At 35.8% G+C, this 19,730-nt stretch overlaps 1 protein-coding gene across 1 annotated transcript in view; it reads right to left on the bottom strand.

Annotated features, from left to right (window-relative positions):
- The window catches only part of SUCLG2 (succinate-CoA ligase GDP-forming subunit beta), a 359,237-nt gene that overhangs the window by 21,089 nt on the left and 318,418 nt on the right, over positions 1–19,730 (bottom strand). Inside the window, exon 10 of the mRNA XM_044675780.1 lies at positions 1,254–1,374. Coding sequence (XP_044531715.1) covers positions 1,254–1,374 — 121 coding nt within the window. The remainder of the gene's footprint in view (positions 1–1,253; positions 1,375–19,730) is intronic.

Genomic DNA, 19,730 nt, shown 5'->3' on the forward strand with positions numbered 1-19,730 from the left:
CCATTAGAATGAGAGCTCCTTGAGAATGGATTTTTTTTTGCCTTTTCCCTCACTCATTTTGCACTGTTTTATGACTAGTATTACAAATGAAGACTTGTGAAATAATAGCACTAGGCATATATACTATTATGCATATATATGCATGTATGTATGTATGTATAGATGTACATACAGTAAGTTTTTAATAAATGCTTTTGGGAGACATAAATAGCCATGATACAAGGGAGATAAAATAAGCAAAGAACTTTGAGAAATTGGAAGGGGGAGAGATTCACTCTTCCTTGGTTTGGGTTAGATATTTGTCAGGAAGGGCTTCATGGGACCACATGAGCTGAATAAGGATGAACAAAACTGTATAATACATTCAGAGTTGGAAAGTTTCTCAATATTATGACAGACTCTATTCCCCTCCCTGGAGCTAGCTGACATGGTGAGAGCAGCAAAGTAGGAAATGTTAAATGAGATCATCTTGGCCTAGGGATACATGCTTCACATGCTTCAGCAACTACGTGAACACAGAAGTTGTCAAAACAAACAAACCATAAAGATCCAGTTGGAATAATAACCATAATTAAAAGAACATACCAAATACTACTAATACAATAAAGCATTTCGAAAATTTTTTCATAGAGTTTTAAAAGAGGGAATTCTTCACTCGCCTTCCTTCCAATTTGACAAGTCACCATGTCCAGGCCAGGGAGGAGATTAGCCAAGTAACTCATATGTCCAGAATATGGCCAAAGGAAGTTTTCATTAGCAGGAGTGGATATCCTCCACAAAGTAGGTTTATCTAACCCACAAGGGTGTCTAAGTATCTCTTCTAGATGAATTTGACCCTTTTGCTACTTTGACAGTAGGGTGTTTGTTTACTCAAAGTATTTCTCTGAGGATATCAGAGGGAAGCAGATATTTTTTAAACCTAAAGAAACCAAGATCTCTGTTAAAAATATGGATTCAGTCTATTCTCTGGCAGTTTTGAAAACATAATAGTTTCATGATGGTAGGTTGGCAATTTTCACACTTTAGGGTTGTGCTGTGTTGAGTCTGGAAGGTGCTGGAGACAGGAGGAGGAAGAGGACAAGTATATAAGATTGGTAACCATGTTGTAGATGTGGTTATGATGAAACTCAATATTTAAGTCATTTTTTTAGCCCATACTGAATTCTGATTTTATTTTTAACTTTAATAAATAGGTTAATTTATTAGGGAATTATGCTGGAGGTAATATCAATTTCAAAAGGTTTATATCTTACCTTCAAGTCGTACCACTAGGGGTACCTTTAGTTCAAGCTCTCGGCACGCCCGGGTAATACCGTTGGCAATGATAGCACAGTTTACAATTCCACCAAAAATATTGACCAGGATCGCTTCAACCTAAAGAGGAATAAAAAGGGTGTTAACTAATTGAAAGGAATGGGAAATGATGCTATTGTCCCCATCAAAAGATATTCATGCCCAGGAGAACATTGTACACAGACACTGATTCACTGTGGCACAATCAAATGTAATAGATGTTTCTACCAGTAGCAATGCAAGGACCCAGGACAATCCAGAGGAACTTATGAGAAAGATGACCTCCACAACCAGAGAAAGAACCGTGGGAGCAGAAATGCAGAAGAAAAACGTAGGATTGATCACGTGGTTCAATGGGCATGTGATTAGGGTTTTGGTGTGAAAAGGTCACTCTACTGCAAATATGAATAACATGGGAATGGGTTTTGAACAAATACATGGATAACCCAGTGGAACTGCTTGTTGGCTTTGGAATGGGAGAGGAGAAAGCAGTGGTGCTGGTGGTGGGAACATGAATCATGTAACCATGGAAAAATATTCTAAATAAAGTTTTTAAAAAAGGTATTCATGAAAAATGACACTGAACAAGATACTCTATATAATTTTGTCCTAGTAATAGCATATGCATATATACATATTTGTGTATGTAAATATACATATATATTATATATACAAATGCATGTGTGCATACATAAGTTCACCTGAGAATCCTTTCATGATTAAACATATACACTTATAAAATATAAATATATACCATTGTGCAATATATACCATTATAAAATAATAGTATTACATATATATGATAGTATTATTTTTATTCCAAATAAGAATGTTGTTAAATTTTTACCATCTGAATAAGTACTACATCATAGAAATAGTCCTAGTAAGCAATATACATAGTAATATGCATTATGGGCAATCTCTATGAAATATTCACCTTAGCAATTGACTCTCTTTCATATATTAATACAAAAGTACATATTACTCTTGCCTAAAGTGATGCCTTTCTCTTCCTATAGCACTTACTGTCTTTACCAGTTATTTATAAGTTAATTATCCACTTCCTTTGACATCTCTTCTATTTTTGTCTTGAATTGTTAATCACAGTAGTTCAGAGTAGAAAAGGATCTCACAGACAATTTAGTCTAACCCATCTCTATGTAGTAATCCCCTTTATAACATCTCCAAAGAGTAGAAATCTAGCTTCTTCGAAAAGAAGAAATCCCAGGAGAGTTAATTCACTATCTCTGGAAATGGGCCATAGCACATTTGGACAATTCTATTTGCTAAGAACTGAGGCTTTAAATTAAGGAATTCTATGTCTTTTGGCAGTGGCCACTCACTGCTTATAGTTTTGCACCTTGAGGCCAAGCAGATCAAATGTAATCCCAGTTTTGTATATCAGCTTGCAAATTCTTAAAGAGAGTTATGATGTCTTTCTCAAGTCTTTTCTTTTCCAGGTAAAATATTCTCAGGTCTTTTTCTAGCTGATATTCAGTTGTTTTTCAGTCATGACTCGATTTTGGGTTTTCTTTGCAAAGATACTCCAGCAGTTTCTCATTTCCTTCTCCAGTTCATTTTTTACAAGATGAAACCAAAGCAAATAGGGTTAAGTGCTTTGCTTTAAAATGCAATATTATCTATATTTTATTGTATTTTTATGTATTTTGTTAGATACTTCCCAATTACATCCTAATCTCATTTTGGCCACATTCCGGAATGCTTTGAGCATGTGACCTACCATATTTTTGTCACCTGTGCTCCAGAACATTGCCAGGAATTGCTCATTGCCCTCATTCCTTTACAGGCCCAGCTCTCATCCCTATTTTGCAAGATTGAGAGATATGCCCTTTTCCAATATGCCACTTCTCTGGTTTTCCACAGACTTTCAAAGATCACAGTCGGTAACTTAGTGATCACTCACATCTGCTAGTTCTTTCAGCCCTCTCGGGTAAAATTCCTTTATGCCAATCATCCAAACTGCATACTGGTCCTTAACGTTTCATGTGATGATATCTGGGGTCTTTAACCAAACCGCAAATTCCTTAAAGGAAGAAACTGTCTCATACTCTGCAGCCACCTGAGTATCGTGTCTGTCAAAAGGGCTTAATCAACATTTGTTGATTTGATGGGATTTATTCTCTAAAGTCAACTCCCCCCCACAGACACAAAGATGCTTCTCTGATAGATTGCATTTGTTTTATGACCAGGTAGAAGCATGTTAAGTGTATTAGGCTAACAACATCTACAATGAGATGACCTCTCAAGAAAGAGGTACAGATTGATATTCACTGTGAGAATGCCACGACCATATCAATTGATTAGAATTTTTTAGAAATGTAAATTCCTCCCTCAGCCTTCACCTATTTGTACACATTCCATATTCCAAGGCGTGTGGGCCTAAATGTGTACTTGTTCTGACTTGATGAATAGATATAAGAAAATCCTTTATAATTAACATGAAGAACTAGGTAATGAAGAGAATTCATTATACAGATTAATTGATAAAACCCACAGGAAAAAAAAGGCTATTCATCAAGGGCTAGGAATTGAAAAGCTTATATCTAAGTTACAATTAAATTATATTACATTAATTGCAAGGCATCCACAGATACAAAGCTTACTGTCATCGAGCCTCATTACTCTAATAGAGCAAGCGAACTGTACAAAATACCTTTAAGATCAATGGAAGATGTTTGTGTTCTAAAGGGCTGCTAACCTATTTACAGGTTAAATTCGAATAACAAAAGAAAAATGAATTTGGATGAGAAGTTGCACATAATGGTATTTCATAAGAGTAATGGGCAATGAGTATTATTTTCCAATTCAATTAGAGGTTGAGAAGAGCTCAGAAAATGAAGGTTCCCATTACCATGTCTCCATTGCCACGGATGCCCTTAGTTAACAGAAGTTCATTCTTTCTCTCTCTAATGACTGTTGCTAAATGCTACAAACCTTCAGGTCAAACTCAAGCACATTTTAAAAAAAGATATTTAATAACACTATCACCGGCTGACATTTATTTAGCACTTTAAGGCTTATAAAGTACATTTTTAAAATTATGCCATGTGGTCTTCCTGGTAACACTATAAAGTACATGCTAGACATATTACTGCTCTTAGGATGTAAGCTTCTTGAGATGAGGGATCATTCCCTTTTTTTTTTTTTGGTATTGCCAGTGCTTAGAGAAAAGCCTTAAATAAAGTAGATGCTTAACACAGGTTCCGTTTTGCTTTGTTTTGTTTTTGCTCCACTGAGCTCCATTTTAGAGGATGGAGGGAGAGAGAGAATGTGGGACACAAAATATTAGAAAATGAATACCATTCAGGGGGCAGCTGGGTAGCTCATTGGATTAAGAAGCAGGCCTAGAGATGGGAGGTCCTAGGTTCAAATTTTCCTCAGCTGTGTGACCCTGCTTAAGTCACTTAACCCCCATTGCCTAGCCTTTACCACTATTCTGCCTTGGAACCAATACATAGTATTGATTCTAAGGTGGAAGGTGAGGGTTTAAAAAAAATGAACATTCAAATCTGTTGTCATACATGTCCTAGTTTTGTGATCCTGGGCAAGTCACTTAATCCCTATTGTGTAGCCTTTGTTGCTCTTATGCCACTGAACCTATAAACAGTATTGATTCTAAGCTGGAACGTAAGAGTTTAAAAGAGAAAAAGAAAATAAAATAAATACCAACAATTGTTTTTATATGTAAGTGGAAAAACAAAACATTATTGAATGAAAAAAAATTTTCATTTTTTTGAATGTTGAGAGGTAATGAGGGCCATGGTTGTGACAGTGTGAGTAGAAAGAAGGGGAGAGACTGTGAGAGTCATTGTGGAGATTTAAGTCATGAAATCTGACAACTGATTGGCTGTGCAGGGTGAGGCGGATTATTCCAAGCTGGTGCATAAAAGGAGATTTTGAACCTTTGGACTTAATGCCACAGAAGTCCCTTAGTATTTCCCAAAATTCCCTTTAATCTCTCCTGTGCCTCCACGTCTGCATGGTCATATTATTGTTTTATAAGTTCTGTAGCTCCTCACTCTCGTTCTCTTCTTTCGTGAATGGGCTGGGTGGTTTAGATAGCTTTTTACTTTAGTTATTATTAATAAACTTTAAAAATATAATACTTAGTTCTTGTATATTAATTTTAAAAACCACACTAGATTAGAAAGATTTTGTACACTTAGCAGAAACAATACTTGAGAGAGGGTAGTTGAAGTATGAATACTCCCAAAGTCTAAGTGACTTGGCCAAGGTCACTCAACGAGTATATATTTGGAAGCAGGACCTAAATTCCTGGCTCTAAGTCCTGCATGATTTCTACTATATCATTGATCCAGTTCAACTGATGGTGGTATCTCCTAGATCCACTAAACCAATCTATTAAAAAAATTTATAAATCGTACCAGACAATGTATCAGTCTTTACACTTGAGAAACAATAACAACTTGATAGTGCTCAAAAACAGGGTTCAGTACTTCCTCATTTCTGAGGCAGAGGGATCACTTGTTTGGGTGGCTTTCCCAAGCCATATGGTATTTTAGGAGTCAGAACACCAGCATCTACAAGAGTTAGCCTTTTAGGATCCTATAAAGCTGAGCCCAATAAAGGAAGTGATATGGAAACTCTTGAAGAGCCAAAAGAGAACCAGCCTCCCATTCTGCCTTTCACTGTAACAGGAATAAGAGGACACTTTCTCCTATTTCTGATGATAGCAAGTATAACTGGATCTTTGAAGTATAGTTTTGTTCTGTAGAATCCACCAGTGCCCAAATTCACTGTCTATGTGTGTCAGGGAATTGCCTTTAATTCCTAAAGCTAAGTAGGTTTCCATGAATAAATGAATGAATGAAAATAAATGAAATGAATAAATAAATGAATGAAATATAATTGATTGAATGAAAATGCAATTATTAAGTGCTTACTATATATTGAGAACTTGCTAAATATCGAGTTGCTTATCACGTTCATGCCTGTGCTTGTAAGTTTTAGAATTATTGAATCTCCATGTGGAATATTTTTTCTCCTCCTTTGGTATTTGACACATGTGAGAGAAATTTGTTACTCAAAGCTTAAGAATAGGAAATTTCAGATCCAGAAGGAAGTTCGAGGGCCATGTAGTCCAAAACTCTCACTTTATAGATAAGGTGACTGAGAATTAGGGAGACTAAGCAATTTGCTCAGTTACAGGAGACAGAAGCAGGATTAAATAAATGCGTGTTATTATTCTAACATATATATTCTTCTTCTTTTCTGTTGTTTGTCCCTTGCCCATCCTTTTGACCCAAAGGAATGGACTGAGGGTGCAGCATGTTGCATTACTATCTAATAATATGGTTTTGTTAGTTTTACTTAATTGTTTTTCTTTATAAAGGAAAGTTCAGTGGACATGATGGAATATGTTGGTAATGTAAATAATAATGTCAAAAATATAAAGAGACATGGGAATACTAATATGAACTGATGCAAAGTGAAGTAAGGAGAATCAGAAAAAAATGTTATTAATGTTTATGACAATGGAAATGGAAAGATGATCAAAAAACCAGAAATTGAATGTTGTATAAATAAAATGACTAAAACCGGTTGTGAAGAATTAAGAAATGATTTCCCTTCCTTCTTTGCAGAGGTGGGGAGGCCATATGCATGGCAGACTCAGTTGACATGACTGACTAGTTTTTGCTAATTTCTTTCTTCTTCTCTTTTTTGTTCTAAGGGGTGGCACTATGGCTAGGACAGGTGGTTGGGATATATTTGGAAATGAAGGTGATGCAAAAACAAAAGATAGTAATGACAATTTTTGGATTTGGATTCAGTTGGGGACAGGTTGTACTAGATGACTCCGAGATGCCTTCTAACTGAGATTCTATAAAAGTAAAGACAGATGGGAAACGAGGCACTAGAAGAAAATTGAGGCTAGTTTTTGGAATCTGCCCCAGAGCTAGTTGGGAAAACCTCATAGTTATCATCTGAATATGGCACATGGCCATGAGGTACCAACCCTCTTGAGTTGTAGGTTGAAAAAAGAGGACAGTGTATATGTGAACTTAGAATGAAAGTTCAGTTTATTAAACAGAGTGACTAGAGAAGTCTGAGTAGTCGAACTAATTTTGTTGGCAATGTAGGCAGGGCTGAGCAGGAATTAAGAAATACAGGGGATAATTCTACAGTACAGAAGGGTCAGTACTACAGAACACCAGAAGGAAAATTGGGAGGTGGGAGTGGTAACCAACCATACTCAATATTATTGCATTCCTTCCCACCACCATAAAGCAATTTGCCGCAGTCATGCACTTTAATGGAAATCTGATTTAAGGTTTCACTCTGGGCCAGTTTCTATAATTAACTACTGTAATCTGCAATCTCAAACTGAGAATGAAATTAAGACAGTTTAAAAAGGAAGGTCTCATGACATTATTATTATTATTTAGCATTTATAAAACACATCAAGTTTTCAATGTGGGTTATGTTCATTCATTATTACAAACACTAATAACAATTCTCAATGCAGTTTTTTCTTCCTGGCAAACAAAATATAGAAAAGGACTGTGCTCAATTTCAGTTTCTAGAGAATCTCCCGAGAGATTTCTTAGTGCTTTAAGAGCAGCAGCCTTCCTCTTCTTTCCTCTCAAAGTCCCCAGTGAGATTCACAAGTATTGCTACTTACACTTTCAGAAAAGTAAAGCTCACACATCTAGGGGTGATAGGAGGAGGTCTGGGGCTCTGGGGCTCCTTACCCCAAACAGAACATGATCTGAAGCACAAATAATCCTCAAGGGACTTCCAGGTGGTCTTAAGACTGTGACGGACTCGTCTCACAAATAAATATAGATTTTTAAAAACTAGGTTATTTTCTGCCCAATGATTTTAATCAAGTAATAATGTATTTTTTTTTAAATTAGCAATTGAACTAAGAATTAAAAAAACTTGAGTTCAAATCTTGGCTCTGTTTCTTATTATCTGTATGATCATGTGTAAATCACTTAACCCCATTAGTCCTCAGTTTCTTCATTTGGAAAATGAAGACCTTAGGTTAACTGATTTCTATGATCCTTTCCAGCTCTAGATTTATGATATTAATTGTAACTATACTGATGGCTTTTATTTAATTTTATTGATTAAGTATTAAATTTTTAAATGTTAAATGAACAACAACAATAAAAATTATCTAGAACTTATACATTCCCCTCCTTCCATCGTTCAGTTACAGTTCTGAATAAGAAGATGTGTCATTTTTAAAAAGCATATACTAACTACCCAACAGTAATAAAAATAGCAATCAGAGTATATAACACTTCAAGGTTTGCAACATGTATTACAGGTCGTGTGGTTCAGTCATTTCAGTCATGTGTGGCTCTTCATGACCCCATTTAGAGTTTGTTTGTATTTTTTGGCAGAGATACTGGAGTGGCCCTCTATTTTCTTCTCCAGATCATTTTACATGAGAAGGAACTGAGGCAAAGGGAGTTAAGTGGGTTGCCCAGGAAGAGCAATCTTTTCAACTCACTGTCTGGCATGCTATCTACTGTGCCACTATACATTACATAGATTATCTTATCTGATCCTCACAATAACCTTATGTGGTAAATATTATTATTATTATTAAATTACTTCATTTACAGTTAAGGAAACTGAGGCTGAAACATGAAAAGTTATTTGCTCAGCTGGTAAATATTGGAAGCTGATTTCAAATTCAGCTCTCCCTGACTCAAAGTCCAGCACTGTGCCTGATATCCCACATTGCCTCTAAATATATTGCTGCTTTTCATGACTCTTGCCCTAGCCAACATCACCCAGTACATTAGTCTCTTTACTGGCCCTGGTCCTTTTCCATTTGTAGTCAGGTACTCGATATGCCCTTATTCAGCACCTACCATAAGTTAGAACCTATTTGTGGTTCCCAAAATGCAAAGAAATAAAATTGAACAGTCCCTACCTTTAACAAGCTTATATTCTATAGGGGAGAGAGGTAGAGATTGTATACATGTATGTAAATACAAAGTATATATGAAATAAGTGATTTGGGGGAGAGTATATCGCACTTGGGAGACTAGGAAAATTCTTATGGTAGGGATGGGACTTAAGCTAAGAGGCACTGTGAACAGATGGTGCAAAGACAATAAGACAATACATGGACTGTTGTGTACAAGGAAAAATAAGCGGGCCAATTTGTCTGGGGTTTAAATTTTACGAAGAGGAAGAATGGGCAATAAGCCTGAAATGAGGGCTTAATCTGCCAATAAGAGGAGATGATATTTTTGTCTTTAGAAGTAGTAGGGAGACATGGGGGTTTCTTGAGCAGGGAATTCATAATCTCAGAACTCTGATTTAGGAATCTCATTTTGGCAACTGTATAAAGGATGCACTAGAGATGGGGGGAAATGGAATAAGATGATCACTTAGTCAGCTATTGTAATAGTCCATGAACTAGGAAAATGGAAACAGGGAGAATAATTAATATTCATGCAAACTCAAATGTGTAAGGAATTATATATACTCTGTTAAGTGAAATAGAGGTAATATTAGGTAGCTCATTAAAAGCATTGATCTGATTACTTTGATGACAAAGACTTCTGAGCCCTGAGACTCCATTTCCTTTTCTATTTTTCTCCATTGGGTTTGCTAGAATCTTTAATGGCACATCCCAGAATTTAATGATTTCTTTTTTGTTGCATCATTTTTATTGCCATCATAAGTCTTCTCAGCAAAATGATGGAATCTGTGCTGTTTTGGTGGCTTTTTAAATGAGTCCATTCTTCCTTAATTATCATGATTTGAGGAAAAAAATTCAGCCCACCCCACAATAAGCTCATAAAAGGTGAAGGACTCAGATGGCCCCTTCTCATTCACAAATGGTAGCTGAAAGAGAACAGATCGAAAGACAGACCCTGGCTATAAGTCAGCTATTGTCTAGAATAATGGCTATAGCAAACACGTATGTCCTTTAAAATATACCATATCATATGCAGTTAGTATTGATAAGTGCAAGTAATTTTTCTCTGCCTATTCCAATTTAGGATATTAATTTAGCCCCATTGGAAAAGGCATTAGGCAGATAAAGTTAAGTGAACATGTTTATATTCGTAAAGATAAGAAGGAGGCCTTTTTGGGTACCAAAGCAGTTATTTTAATTCCTAACACCATCATTCTCTTTTAAGCATCTGTTTTTGCGTGTAGATTTTTTTGGTTGTTTTGTTTTCCTGCAGAATTCTAATCAGATCTTCTAATCCATTGGCAGCTAAAGGAGGGGAAAAATGTTCAAGGAAATTAGATGCAGCTTGGATAATTGATGTTTGTATGGCTGGCTTTAATAAAAATACTCTGCTAAATTAGAGGGGAGTCTAAAAGGATTCCATCAATAAGGAACTGAGTCAGGTGAAGAATTCAATCTGGGGCTTTGTTGTAATCTTTACAAATAAGCCTACAAATCAGTTCAGTGGGGGGCAAAAATGGGCCTTCGAATTCAGCCGAAATTCATTAGCACTCCTTAGATTGGCTTTTTCCCCTTGGCCTTGATTTATCATTTCTGAATTATTTTTTTCAAATTCATTTCAAGATTTTGTTAACTAGGTCAGAGTGACTAGGATCCAACAACATACCTGCAAAGAACGAAAGATACAACGGGCTCATTCGAAGGAAATTAGAACCTCTCTCCCATTGTGTTGATAAATAGAAACAAATAATTGGATTTTTAAAAACTATTTGGAAAATTTCAGAAGTCAAAGATAATCTATTCTAGTAGTATTTGAGTTTGTTGGATGTATATTCCCTTAGCCAACGTAATATTATTTATTGTAATGTAATATTATAAATGTAAATTTAAAACATAAATGTCATAATATCTATTTTATTGTATTTTTATTTATTTTGTCAAATACTTTCCCGTTACATTTAAGTCTAGTTTGGGCCACCCTCGGCAGTGTTGTGGCTGCATGTGACCTGTAAACTACTTGTTTGATACCTTAGATTTAAAATATATAAATGCATTCAAGAAAACAGAGCAGAAGTCCTGTGGAGAAGTTTTGCCTTTTTAACTGACACGGGCTGGAGTGGTCGCTAGAGTGTTCATCTTGGAGCCAAGAGTCCTATCTCTGATCCTGGGCATGGCTCATAACCTTGCGGACTCACCGTGTCTTCACCATTGAGTGGAAATAATTGTATTTTCATTGCTGACCTCATGCTGCGGTCGTGAAGGAAAGCATTTAGTAAGCCTTGAATGACTGCACAAATGTGAATTTCTGTCATGACAAGACAGTTCCTCTCCTTCCCCAGTCTCTCAGACTTTGAAAGGAAGCTCACAGGCCATCTAGTTCAACCTCCTCATTTTTACAGATGAGGAAATTGATACCCAGTTATTAGCACTCCTTCTCTTGTGAAATTACTTTGCTTCCATCGGCATAAGCTTTCTATTCACTCGCCTATTTGCATGTTGTCTCCTCCTCCCTAGTATGAGCAGCTCGAGGGCAGAAAACAGTCTTTTTGTTTATGAATTCCTAGCACAGGTCCTGGAACACGATGGGCTCTTATTAAAAATGTGTTGAAACCTAAATGAATGAAAGTAACAGATCCCCTACTAACAGGAATTCTTCCCAACGTGTGCAGACCCGTTCCTGATGCAGCATCCCCTCGGTGACAAATCTAGCCAAAGGCATCCGGTCTTCTGACAATTCCTCCTCACTGCCTATAGGCTCACCTGCACAAGTCAGACTCTGCTTTTATACATGTGGTGAAAATACAAATGAGAACAATATGGCATATGGATGATGAAGCTATGCTTGCCTCCTCTCGGAAGGAGTTTCCTCTCTGAAATATTACTTTGCCAAATAATTCTCTTCAAAAGGCATCAAAGTAAGATGCCTGAGAACTCTATGAGACACATAAATGGGAATTTTAAGGGGACTCAATATGTTATCATGTGCAGCATGACTTTATTTATTTAATTATTAAAAATAATTAATATTTAACATGTTAGTTTAGTAATTTGTGAAAGTCAAATAATGAACTGCTAAAGGTTTTTGCCAATTTTTAAATATGATTTCACATAATAATATAGTCCAGGGGCTTCTAACCTTTTTTTATATATGCCATGAATCCCTCTGGCATGTTGTTGCCTGCATTCATAACTCGAGAAAATGCTATCTGTTAGGGGTTAGTGAAAATAAAGATGCAGTTTCTCCCATTTGAGATAATAGACCCCTTCCCCACTGAAATCCATAGACCTCTCCAATTGATCTGTGAACCCCAGTTTAAAGCTCCATTTAATTGGTCTAGTGTCTCTTTAATTGCATCTGGCCATAAAGCTCTTACATAGTTGACTTTTTTTTCCTTTTTAGAGCACTAGAGTTATGCTTAGATGAAAGGATTTTGTAGAAACTCTCAAAATTAAACCCTAAATGCGTCAGACATCAGCATACCCACTAGGAGCCTAATTGGCTGCATCACTTACATCATCTGCATTGTTATATGCTACTTAAATGATTTAGTCATAAAGTTCGGTAAAGAAAAGATCTGCTGTTAACCTTTTGGCACAAGAAGCCTTTCCAAATGAGGAATGGCTCCAAGGGTAGGTAGCTGTGATGTTGGGAAATAACCCTGAATTTTTTTATAAAGTCAACAAAAAAATTAAATGAAAGAAAAAATAGAAGAGAGATCACATGTGTAAGTTTAACATCATCTCTTCCCTGGAAATGAGCTATTGCCATTGACTATCGAGAAACATTTTAGTTACAAAGCTGTCAACCAGGCTTAACAGATAATTGCTTTGAAGGCAGGATAGCATTCATTGTTCATAATGCAATATCTATATTTTATTTGTAACATGAGCTACATTTGTGTAGATTAAGAATATTTATTGGCTTGTTCTCTTAGCATTATTTTGTCCAATCATCCCTAGCTTATGTCATCTTGATGAATGTGTATACTTCCATTCCATCATCATTAGCTGAAGAGTTAATATTAAGAATATCCATAAAGTTGGCAACTCTCTGAAGAGCTCATTTATTAATCCAAAAGCAGGACGTGTATCAGTCTTGAGTTGCAATGCAGTGGTGTGTGTGTGTGTGTGTGTGTGTGTGTGTGTGTGTGTGTGTGTGTGTGTGTGAAAGAGAGAGAGAGAGAGAGAGAGAGAGAGAGAGAGAGAGAGAGAGAGAGAGAGAGAGAGAGAGAGAGATGAACTGCTGCTCTTTAAAGATAGGTTGTTTCCATGGCAGATTGCTGATGCATTATACACACTGGTACCAGTAACCAACAATTAGCAAAGCAAACACCCTAAACCTGGGATACCACACTGCCAACTGCCACCACATACTGATACTATAGAGAAATACCACCAATTTAGCTCACAGCAAAGCCCACTGTTTCCATAAATACCAAAGTTAATGTACAATGAAGGTGGTGTGATGTTTCAGTGAAGTTTTATACATCTGTTCCAATAAACCTGAAGCATCATTTTATGTTAGAAAAAGCAAAGGGTGCTCTATAACATTAGAAGGCTAAATATGGATAGTCTTTTTGTGAGCCATTAATATCTGAGTGACAAGACCAAAAAAAGTACTTACACCCAACACCATGCCTGGGACCTACCAGGTGCTTAAACATTGTGTATGGAATCAAATTGGATACCAGACCCAAAGAAAAGTCATTAATAAGTTGATGCCAATGTGAAAGGAGTTTCTAGTAAGGACTCCAGGGATCTGTACTTATCAATTGCTTGGATAAAGCCTAAGTGGCAGACTTATCAAATTTGCAGATGATACAATGCCAGGAGAGACAGGAAACAGATGGATGATAAAGTCAGGATCCAGAAACATCATCTACAGCCTAGAACATTTGGTTTAAACTAACAAGGTACAGTTAATAGGCATAAATATAAATCTTATATTTGAGTTTAAAAAATCAACATCAGCAGGAGTAGATAAGGGAGGCATGGCTAAAAGGAGGAAGAAGAAGAATGATGAGCAATAAGGTACCAATAATCAATTGTGAATGACTTAACTATCATGAGCAATTCAAGGATCCAGGACAATTCCTAGGGGCTCTACATTACCACAGAGGGAACTGATAGAGGCTAAATGTAGATGGAAGCACGTCACTTCACTATTTTTCCTCCATGAACTTTTTTTGAGTGTAAGTGATATGTATCTTCTTTTACAACATGATGAACATAGAAATATGTTTTGTATGAAAACATATGTACCAGTTATATTATGTCACATGCCATCTTGGGAGGTGGGAGGAGAGGAAGAGACTATGGATTTCAAGATGTCAGAAAAAAAACAATTATTAAAAACTGTACTGAAGTATAATTGAGAAAAAATAAAAATTCAATACAATATTTAAAAATGATTGATGAGGACTCAAATGGATGAAAAAGGAGGAAAGGAAAAAGACGATAAAAGGAGGAGGAATCCAGGAAGAGAACTAAGATGATAACAGGGAGGGGAATTTGTATTTTACCTTAAATGTGCAAAAGACATGATAAAATGCTAAGTAGAGGGTGCAGTTAGGTGGTTCAGTGGATAGAAAGCCAGTCCTACAAAAAGGAAGTCCTAGGTTCCAATATGGCCTCAGATGCTTCCTAGCTTTGCGACCCTCGGCAAGTCACTTAAATTTAGCTGCCTAGCCTATACGACTCTTCTGCCTTGGAACCAATACTTAGTATTCATTCTAATAGAGAAGGTAAGGCTTTAAAAATGCCAATCAGGAAGGGAAGCCCTCTAAAAAAAGTGATCACAAGAACAACAAATACTTGGAATCTGGCTTCTAGAAAGCAAGAAGGATTTTGAGTGATGGGCATAGTTCCTAAACTTTTCTATATGCTATTGCCAAGTAATTGTCTTCTATGCCCAAAGTGCCTGTAGGAAATCAGGTTCAAAGATATCTATTCTCCATCTAAGTAATCAGGGAGAAGCATGCTTTCCTTTTAAACATGGAAGGTAGTGTGATGTTTCATTGAAATTTTATGCATCTGTTCCCATATAGGAGAAGGAGGAAACGAAGAAGAAACAGGGTGAAAGAGCAAAGGGAAAGCCTGACTTGCTTTGAGAAGAAGGAAGATGGAAGAATGCGACAGAGGAGAAAAGAGTGTACTGTTAGAAGAAATATTTTCTATTTCAGCAAGTAATGATTAGGAGGATACACAGGTTCTGTTAGGAAAACAAACAAACAAACAAAAGTACAGATCAACATAAGAAGGGGGAAATGGTAATGGCTGGTAACTCCTTAATGTGTGCAGGCAGAATGAGCTAAGTGCCAACCTAAGAACTACAATGGTCAAGTAAGCTTTTTCTAAAATCATACTGCTCATCATTTCTTTAAGCACATTAGTATTCCATCACCACCATATGCCACAATTTGTTCAGCCATTTCCCAATTGATGTATATCTGCTTAATTTCCAATCATTTGCCACCATAAAAAGAACTGCTATAAATATTTTTATACAGGTATGTTCTTACCCCTCTTAAGAAAAATCTCTTTGGGATATAGATATAGTAGTGGTATAACTAGATCCAAGAGTATGCACAATTTTATAGTCCTTTGGGCATAGTTCTAAATTGTCCTCCAGAATGGTTGGCAATTTCACCAACAATGTATGTGTCTCAATTTTGCCACATCCCCTCCAACATTTATCACTTTGCTTTACTGTCATATTGGCCAATCTGACAGGTGTGAGGGAGTACCTCAGAGACGTTTTAATTTGCATTTCTCTAATCAAGAGCTATTTAGAACATTTTTTCACAAGAATATTGATAGGTTTGACTTCATCTGTAAGCTGCTTGTTCATACCCTTTGACCATTTGTCAACTGGGGAATGACATATATTCTTATAAATTTATCTTAGTTCTCTATGTACTTGAGAAATAAGACTTTTTTTTAATTTTAAACCCTTAACTTTCTGTGTATTGACTTATAGGTGGAAGAGTGGTAAGGGTAGGCAATTGGGGTCAAGTCACTTGCCCAGGGTCACACAGCTGGGAAGTGTCTGAGGCCGGATTTGAACCTAGGACCTCCTGTCTCTAGGCTTGGCTCTCAATCCACTGAGCTACCCAGCTGCCCCCAGAAATAAGACTTTTATTAGAGAAAGTTTTTGTAAAATTTCCCCCCAGTTTGTTGTTCTACTTCTAATCTTGATTACCTTAGTTTCATTTGTACATAATCTTTTAATATGATAAAAACATTCATTTTATATCTTGTAATATTCTCTTTTGCTTAAGTCATGAAATTTCCCCCTTTACACAGATCTGACAGGTAAAATATTCCATGGTTCCTGTGATTTACTTATTGTATTACTCTTTATGTCTAATCATATACCCTTAACCTTATATTGGTATAGAATGGGAGATATTAGTCTATACCTAGTTCCTACCATATTGTTTTCCAGATTTCTCTACTTTTGTTAAATATTGAGTTCTTATCCCCAAAACTTGGATATTTGGGTTTTTAAACACTAGATTGCTATGGTCATTTACTCTTGTATATTGTATATCTAATTGATTCCATATATCTACCATTCTATTTCTTAGCCAGTGTCATATTGTTTTGATGATTACTACATTATAGTACAGGTTTTTTTTTCTACAAGTATTGAGACAATCATGTGATTTCTGGTAGGTTTTCTATTGATATGATCAATTATTCTGATAGTTTTCCTAATATTAAACCAGCCCTGAATTCCTGGCATAAATGCCACCTTGTTATAATGAATTTTGGGATATGTTGCTCTAGTCTCCTTGCTGGTATTTTATTTAAAATTTTTGCATCTATATTAAGGACATTTGTCTATAATTTTCTTTCTCTGTTTTTCCTCTATCTGGTTTAGGTATCAGCACCATATTTGTGTCATAAAATTTCACTTAAATTGTCAGGTTTATTGGCATACAGTTGGGCAAAATAGCTCCTAATGATTGCTATTATTTTCTCTTCATTGGTGGTTAATTCATCCTTTTCATTTTTGATATTGGTAACTTGATTTTCTTCTTTGTTTTTAAAAATCAGATTAACCAATTCTCTTCTATCTGTTTCCTCTCCATATAAAACCAACTCCTTGTCTTATTTATTAGTTAAATGGTTTTCTTACTTTCAATTTTATTAATTTCTCCTTTGATTTTTAGGATTTCTAAATTTGTCTTTAATTGAGGATTTTAATTTTTTTCTTTTTTAAGTTATTTTTAGTTGCATGCCTGACTCATTGTTCTACTTTTTTCTACTTTACTGAAAGAGTTTAGAGATAGAGATTTTTCTAAATACTGCTTTGAATATTCCCCATTAATTTTGATATATTGTCTCCTCACTGTCAGTCTCTTTAATGAAGTTATTGATTGTTTCTATGATTTGTTCTTTGACCTACCTACTTTTAAAAATTAGATTATGTAGTTTCCAATTAATTTTTAAGTTGACTTTCCATGGACCTTTTTGATTATAATTTTTATTGTGATTTCATCTAAAAAGGACACATTTATTTTTTCCACTTTTCTGTTTTTGGTTGTGAAGTCTGTATGCCTTAATTCATGGTCAAGTTTGGGGTAGGTGCTATGTACTACTGAAAGGAAGGTATATTTCATTCTATTCCTATTCAATTTTCTCCAGAGATCATTTAAATCTAACTTTTCTATTTTTTTGGTTTCATTTATCTAGATCTGAAAGGGGGTAGTTGACGTCCCCTACTAGAATAGTTTTGTTGTCTATTTCCTCCTGAAGTTCATTTAATTTATCCTGTAAAAATCTGAAGGCTACACCATCTGGCACATATGTTTAGTATTGATATTATTTCATTGTCTATGGCACCTTTTTTCAAGAGGTAATCTCCTTCCTTATCTCTTAATTAGATTTGTTTTTTCTTTAGCTTGTCTGAGATCTTGACTGCTATTCCTGCCTTTTTTACTTCAGCTCATGCACAATAGATTCTGCTCTAGCTTTTACTCTGTGTGTTTCCTAATTCAAATATGTTTCTTCTAAACAACATATTGTAGGATTCTGGTTTTAATCCCCTCTGCTATCCACTTCTATTTTATGGGTGAGTTTATCCCATTCACATTCATATTTATGACTGCCGATTGTGCATTTCCCTTCATCTTATTTTCCCTTTTTGATTCTATTCTTTCTCTCTCCTTTCACTCCATTCTTTTATTGCTTCTCTCCCATTAGTATTCCTTTTGAAGCATTATTTTAAGATTAGTTGGAGAGGATTCTCAGAGAAGTTTAAGCTCCACTCTCCACTATTCCACTATCTTGGCTCCACTACTTTCCATTCCACTTTTGAACATTCCTAAATGTTTGAACCTTTTTTTCTTGCATAGAGACTAAATTGGCCTCTTTTCAAGATACACCTCTTGATTCTAGGTATGCTCTTTGAAACAAGGTGGAGCAAGTCTAATGCTTCTTCTTTTTAAGTTATGGAAGAACTTCCAAATCTTGAACAAAATTTTCATGTTCAAGCTTAGCCCCCTGCCCTGCCCTTCCACCATCATACACAACCAAGTTTTCTTTCCGTTAACTAAACATCTCATTTCTTATATAGCATGATCTTGTCTCCTCATAATCCTACTACCTTCTGAAAATGGAGAATGGTCTTTTGAACAGAAAGGTTAGAACAGAAACAAAAAACTCCCTTAGAATCAATAGCCAAGATAAGTAGGGACATAAAAAAAGAGTACCTCGTCTCACTTGATACATTCAAAATGCTTTACATAGATGAAGTGACATTCTCTGATAAGCTAGGAGAGAAAGGGAAGGCAGAGGAAGACATAGGAGGGAGAAAGAAAAGCAGAAAGAGGGAAATAAGAGGAGAGAGAAGGAAAGGGGAAGAATACAAGCAGATCCTTCTTATAGAAGGTTCCATGATCTGGAAAAAGGGTAATTATGCCTGTGACTTCCTTGGAAATAATGATTATTGAGTTTCTGGAGGAGAAAAGAGACCATTTTTATGCATTTATTACCCCATTTACAGGCAAACTGAAAGATTTGCTATCATAAGGCCTCTTCAGCCATAGACAATATTCTCAAATGGTAGATATCACTGACTGACCTTGCTATAATCTATTACTCAGAAGCCTGATCCCTTTTATTTAGCTGAAACAAGCCACTCAGCAAATGTCAGTTAAACCATATCTGGAGCAAATCAAAACCTACTTTGGTGAAGTATTCATCCACTACTAGCCAGGACTGAAATCCAACAAAGTCTTTTCCACCTCGAGGTACTATTGATGAATCATGAAACACAATATGTTTAACCCTTTGTAGGCCACAGCAAGATTGGTTAAAAAACTGCCAGACTTAATACATTTGATGGCTTCTTACTGGAAAGTAGCAGTTATATCCCCTATTGGGATGTCAACTAATATTTGTCATCTTTTTGATAACAGATGAAGAGACATTAATTCAATTCAATATAATTCGTATATTTCAAATGCTTGGTATTTGGCAAGTGTTGTTATTGTTCAAT

This window comes from Gracilinanus agilis, chromosome 1 (assembly GCF_016433145.1).
Source record: "Gracilinanus agilis isolate LMUSP501 chromosome 1, AgileGrace, whole genome shotgun sequence".
Lineage (NCBI taxonomy): Eukaryota > Metazoa > Chordata > Mammalia > Didelphimorphia > Didelphidae > Gracilinanus > Gracilinanus agilis.